Raw genomic sequence first — 6,624 nt, 5'->3', positions numbered from 1 at the left:
TATGTGTATGCGTATACATGTATTAGCAATAAGAGGAAACGTTCTTAATCGGATAGGGCCATGACGATATCAGGCCCGCTAAGGTATGACCCAAGCAAACGGTTAGGAATAATTATTCCTTTATTGAACAAGTTTTGTAAACCAGACATAGATAGAATTCCAACGATTTTGAAATACGCGTTAAGGGAGAGGAGACTGATAAACTCTAAAAAAGAATGAATCATGAGAAAAAAAAATACGCAAGTGTCCAAAAGAGAATAAGGTCAGTCCTTTATAAAACACGAACGAATAAAGATACAATTATTAGACTACACGCGACTTCACTTTATTATTTAATTTTAGATAAATTGCATACATATATATATATGTATATATATGCATATATTATTATGTATATACATTTATACATAATATGTAATTATGTATATATATATATATATAAATAAAAATAAAAAAAAATAAATATATACGTAATGTTCGCGGTACGAAGATTCTCGTGACTTTTGTGTATTGGCACGACGTTAGCAACGAATTTTTACCGACACCATGCGTTACATGAGTTACTTTGGCTTCCTGTTTCGTTATATCTTTTTTTTCTTCCTATTTCTCACTCATTCATTTAATCATTCACATATCCCACTCATTCGATCAATCAATCAACTTGCTAATGCACACGCACACTCATATGCACTTTTTCTTTCTTTTTCTCATTTTTTCTTTCTCTCACTTTCTTTTTTTCCTATCTTTTATATTATCCGTACATTTCTTATTCTTTACTTCCTTCTTTTTTCAAACGTTCAATTTAATAATTGTATCCCATTGTTACACAGTGGTCAACGGGGGGGGAGAAATTAATCTCGGACTTATTGGATCCCATAAATATTTTGTAACGGTCATTGAGGAACGATTATTCAGCAGCAAAATCAGTTAACTTTCGGTGGGCGATGGATAGGAGTTGATTGGTGGTGGTGTGGTGGTGGTAGTAGTGGTGGTGGTGGTGGTGGTGGTGGTGGTGGTGGTGGTGGTGTGGTGACGGTGGTGTGGTATTAGTTATGATGGTGTAGGAGTCATGAATTAAAACAGTACGCGTGCGAGATATCTTGTTATTGTAGTAGACGTTGTTGTTGTTGTTGTTGTTGTTCTGGTCGTCGTTGTTGTTGATGATGTTGCGTTAACTCTTCGATGTGAAACGTAGGAATAAAACGTTCCATCGTGAGGGGCCGCTGCACAACCTAAACAACACGAAGCGTCGCGGCGTCTTTTTTCGCATTATTTCTCGCGATCCTATATTACATCTCCTAGCTTCCTCTTTGATATGTAATTCGCGAGCGATGATAAGAGAAATGATATAAGGAATAGTGGGAAAATTTCAAACTGAGATTAAAATGAAAAAGACAAAAAAAAAAAAAAGATAAAATTAATTGGATTGAATTTGGTTTTTGGTCCGCGTGCAGGCCTCCCGGATTATTTCGTTTCGTCTTTTTTCTTCTCTTTCTTTCTTTCTTTTTTTTCTTGTAATTTTTCTGTATAGCTGGCCACATTTTCATCAGTAGAAGATACATATATAAATATATATATATACATATATGTATTCATAAGTATATCCATATTTATATGTATGTATCATCGATAGAATACAACAAACGTGGCTTCGAGGAGACATCAACAACACACAGGAGGCTTTTACGGTACGCCGATTATGTATCAACAAGTACGCACGTACACACACACACGCGTCTGCTCGTTATCCTTTTGTTTGTTTTCATGATGCAACCAACCAGCTACCCCTTGTTCGTCCGTAGACACGCGCCGATCTTTTCACACTGTCTCTCCTCCTCCTCCTCCTTCTTGTCATCCCTTGATCCTCCTGTTCATCCTCCTATTTCTCCTACTGTCCGAAGTTCCGCTTTGATCTCGTCCCCGATCGAACTTAATAAGCTTCTACTACCGAAGGGGTAGGCATCTTACGAGCTGATGAAGATGACTATGATGATGATTCCAAGAACGAGAACATCACGGATTAGATTTCCGTAAACTAGCTAGCTAGCTGAGACGTCCTTAGTGATTCTCAGTAGGGCCAGAAGGTCGGCAGAGGAGGTGGTGGGGGAGGTGGTACAGTTGGATATAAGGTTGGTGTTGCTATTAGGAGACAAGCAGGTGGCAAAGGAGGAGGAACCGGCGGTGGTGGCAAAACCGGGGATAGGGTGATCGCTGTGGCTGGGTGCAGGGCCGTGCTCGTCGCAACGGGGGCACACAACGGGTGCAGGGCGAGAGAGGGGCGCTGGCGCTGGCGCTGACGCTGCTGGCCCTGGACCTCGCCGTTCTATTCCGAGTCCTGCTGCATTTTGACGTGGCCATTTCCGGCAGAATTGCTCGAAACGCTGCCACTGCTTGGTGGGAAACTGGTGGGTATAGTGCGAGAGGAAGAAAAGCACAGCTTCATGATGTAAGGAAATTTGCCGTCTGCAAGGAAATTCATTTTAAAATTTATTTGAATATTTGCCACGGTATAAAGGTCATTTATTTAATATTAACCCTTTGATCTCTCTTATCTCACGTTTGGACAGTGGCAATATTTTCTATTCAATTTGTATTAAAAACTAATTTGAAAAATACATACAAGATAATAACGCTTAACAACGTTGGACAAGTTGCCCGAGTTCAAAGGATTAAATCAAATTGATCTTACTTCCAATACTGATTAGATATAAGTAAACTAAAATTTCGGCTCGAATTTCTGCAACGAATAAATCGTTGGATTTAGTTGATAACATAGCCAGTTTGACATATGAATCTTGACATATGATCAAGATTCTTTAATCTGATACCGGTATTTTCCCAATAATTTCTTCACGAAACATCAATGTAATGTCACCGGATGTCATGGTATTAAGAATTATCGAAGCAGATTAAAATCTAGGTGATATATGTTATTAATATACTCACTGCTATTTTCTAATGCTGTATGGTTACATTCCATAATTGCAGCTACTGCTATACCGACGCTACTGAACTCGATTAGGCCTGAAGAGGATCGTTCTGATTTAAGTGGAAACAATTTCACTGTCGTTGGTGCCTCGATGCCACGCTCAACGAAAACGCGATTAACCGTTTCCTCCGTTAAATCTGGTGGCGTGTTGAAAAAGTGGACTATCTTTGAAGGTGGCTGTATTCTGTTCTTATTGGCCATCGCTGGATTTAAAAACCTTCAAATGAAATAACAAACAAAGTTTTATTTGAGAAGAAGAAAAAAGAAAAAAAATTATTAGAATTTTCAAATTAAAAGTGAAAATGTATAAATAATAATGTAGGATATTATTGTGATATAATTACCTGTTGTTTTTGCTTCCTGTAAAATCTTTAAAACTAGCCGTTTTGTCTGGCAATATGTATGGATTAGTTACGTCCGAAAGAAAAGCTTGTTTAGAAAATCCAAGTTGCAGTCTACCGTCCGTACCAATCGTCACATTGTTTAAGTTTTGTAGACATCTTTCCACAGCTATACTGTCGCCCATTTGTATCATGGCACATCCCTCTTTTGTTTTTAAAAACTTTACCTAAACGTGCAATCATACGTGTCCTTTGTTATCTTTAAATTTAATCAAACTTCCACTCGTTATATAAATATATACGTTGAAAGAAATATATTAAAAAAAGATATAAATGTAATTATATCAAAGTGAATTACTTCGAAATGAAATGAAATTAAAAAAAAGTAAATCATTTAGTAATATTTATCATATATTATAACTTTCATGAATATTTTACAGACGAATAAACCGAATTGAATTTTGTCGAAGTAGTTAAAAGTGAATTTTTATTAATATTAAAATGACATATCACAAAGTAGTGGAAACCATTTACAAATTTTAAAGTAGAAGTAGAATGGAATTGGTGAAGCTTGAAATTGTATCAATATTGATTTTCAATTTTCTTCGTGTTATCTAAATTTGCAAATGTTATACATATATATATATATATATATATATATATGTATAAATAAACGTATACGTATAAATCTCGAATCAGATCATCGATCCGATATATTATGAAACATTATTAAAACATAACGGAAATGTAAGATATTTCCGTGAATACGAAGCGAGACAGGATAACGTGTATCACGCATGCGTCAAGTCCGATTATTGAACTGCACATCTTATCCTAATAGTCGCCGCCTCAGACTGAATTCCAAAAAGGATCGTCAAAAATTCCGCCATTTTTGTGATATATTAGTAAACATAAATAAAAAGAAAAAGAGAAAACGAAAGAGAAAAAAAAATAATTTGAAAACGTATTATATTCTTGAATGTTATCCTTCGATGTTACTTAAAAAAAAAATTAAACACAAACATGGTTATGAAAAAAATATTACTGAAACGAATAAACATGGAGACACGTTTTCCCATCGTATAAAAATAAAAATACACGTATTTTTAACATTTTATTCCCAAAGAATAATGAGACACAAAGTAAAAATTTTTTTTTCCCTTTGACGAGATAGTATGAAATAAATGTTGATTTTGAAAAGTTATATTTGTTCGTACCTTTGTAACATTTCCATAAAGACAGAATAAATTGAATAATTTATCTGTGTTGACCTTGTCCGGTTGTAACCCATAGACCATCATTACAGATCCTTGCGTGCTGGATGGTGGGGTTTGTCCTAAAGTGGGTACGTAACCAGGCCGAGGTGGTGTAGGATGTAATGGTTCTCGACCACTGAACTCACTTTTAAGCCCATAACGTTCAACATACGGTTCTGCATAAGTTGCTGGGCCATTGAAGGTTTCCTCGTAACGGTCGTGGCCAGCACCGGGTGGGAATGTCACTTGTGGTGTAGATCCTGTTGGTGGAGGATACAAAAAAGTAATATAATCCAAATATTTCAAATAAACATAAAACTATATATCTAACTCCCTATTGATTTTAATTATATATTACTTATCTATCTAAATAATATAAATATAACAATTAATTCAATCAAATTAATTATATAAACATTATTATGTTAAACAATGTCATTTTTTTTTTTTATTACAAACAAAAAGTAAGTTTAAAATTAAATAAATGTATATATATATATATATATATATGAAATTGAAGGATTCGATGCATTGAGGAGTGGTAAAAAAAAGTCGTGTGTAAAAACAAAAAATAACAAAAAAAAGAACAAAATGAACAAAGTGGTGTGACATGTGACTTAAAGAGAAGAGAGATTTGTATGATAATTCAAAGTGATCGATCGACTTCTCGATGCCATGTTATCTTAAAGTGTTTAATAATCAAGAGCTTAGAATGGGGGGGGGGGGTAGAGAGTATTACCACCGGAGGTACCTAAAATCGAGAGATGGCTATATTAACTAGACGTTCAGGACAAGCGCTTAAACCATTTTCCCCGTTGAATGAGGAACGTTCATCGTTCCCACCTAATTGGTAAGCGTCGCGTGGGGGGTGTGGGTTGGTTGGTTTTGGGGAGAGGGGGAGGGGTTTGGGGGTAAGAGGAGAGTAGTGTCACCACGTCGATCGAACTAGTAATTACCACGAAAATGATTATACACACACACATACACACATACACACATATATTGTATATAATATATAATATAATATAATATAACATATATATGTGTATATATATTTGCCTATGTATATCGCGATGTATTATAATGGATCCTATATATGTGTTCGTGTTCTTAATAGAGACATGCACAAGAAGATTCGAAACGCCGTTCGGCATTTTAATTTAGAGATTGAGCAGTTTTTCCGGAACGGGTAGTACTAGTAAGTAGTAGTAGTAGTAATAGTAGTAGTAGTAGTAGTAGTAGTAATAGTAATAGTAGTAGTAGTAGTAGGTGGCTTAAGAAACGCGCTTTTAATATTCAAAAGCACACTTGACATATAATTAGAAAGGTATGCGTGTTGGTGCGACATTATCGTAAACGAGTCTGTCTACCGCAATATCTTGGAAAGTGATTTTTCTTCGATCTATAAAAGAAGAAAATAGTAGAAGAAGAAGAATAAGAATAAGAAAAAGAATAAGAATAAGAAAAGGTGTGTTTATATGGAAGGTGGTCTCTGATAGGAAAGCTGAGCCAGGGGCTGGGGGCTGGGGGCAGGCTGAAGAAAGCAAAAAAAAAAAATCAAAATGTATATATATACGCATGTATATAAAAGAGAAAGATAGAAAAGAAGACGAGAAAAAGAGAACGTTGGAAAAGCCGATGGAAATCGAAGCGTAGTTTGGTTGGGCTGTGTTTCTCGGTAAAGGGTACCACCGATCGATGCGTCTCGCTAAACGACGAAGTCATTTTCGTTCGTTCGTTTGATAGGTCAGCAGCGATTGCAAGTCGATTCCTTTATCGGTCTCTCTGTCTCTCTTTACTCCTCACCGTATGGTTGGGGCGCGGCACCGTATCTGGGTTCCGCCAAGAGGGGCGCCGGCCTTCCGTTACCCGTCGCATCGTTCTTATGCGCGGTCGATCCTGCAAAAAAGACGAAAAATCATGCGATCCGAACGCTACGATGTGAGTAAAACTCTAATTAATTTACCGTTTCTTTTTTTCTTTATTTTTCTTCTTTTTCATTTTATATATGTATATATGGTATAAATATATATATATA

The 6,624-nt window shown here is 35.9% G+C and overlaps 1 protein-coding gene across 1 annotated transcript in view; it reads right to left on the bottom strand.

Annotated features, from left to right (window-relative positions):
• Positions 1-603: 603 nt before the first annotated feature.
• Positions 604-6,624, bottom strand: part of LOC106790219 (heterogeneous nuclear ribonucleoprotein L-like) — a 12,673-nt gene continuing 6,652 nt past the window's right edge. Inside the window, exons 2-5 of the mRNA XM_014754970.1 lie at positions 4,548-4,846; positions 3,334-3,557; positions 2,947-3,206; positions 604-2,463 (exon numbers count right to left, since the gene is read on the bottom strand). Of these exons, the coding sequence (XP_014610456.1) occupies positions 2,324-2,463; positions 2,947-3,206; positions 3,334-3,557; positions 4,548-4,631 (708 nt within the window). The 5' untranslated portion in view covers positions 4,632-4,846 and the 3' untranslated portion in view covers positions 604-2,323. The remainder of the gene's footprint in view (positions 2,464-2,946; positions 3,207-3,333; positions 3,558-4,547; positions 4,847-6,624) is intronic.

This window comes from Polistes canadensis, unplaced genomic scaffold, assembly GCF_001313835.1.
Source record: "Polistes canadensis isolate GaletaPanama2010 unplaced genomic scaffold, ASM131383v1 scaffold_224, whole genome shotgun sequence".
NCBI classification, from domain to species: domain Eukaryota; kingdom Metazoa; phylum Arthropoda; class Insecta; order Hymenoptera; family Vespidae; genus Polistes; species Polistes canadensis.
This window is presented reverse-complemented; position numbering and strand designations above follow the sequence as displayed.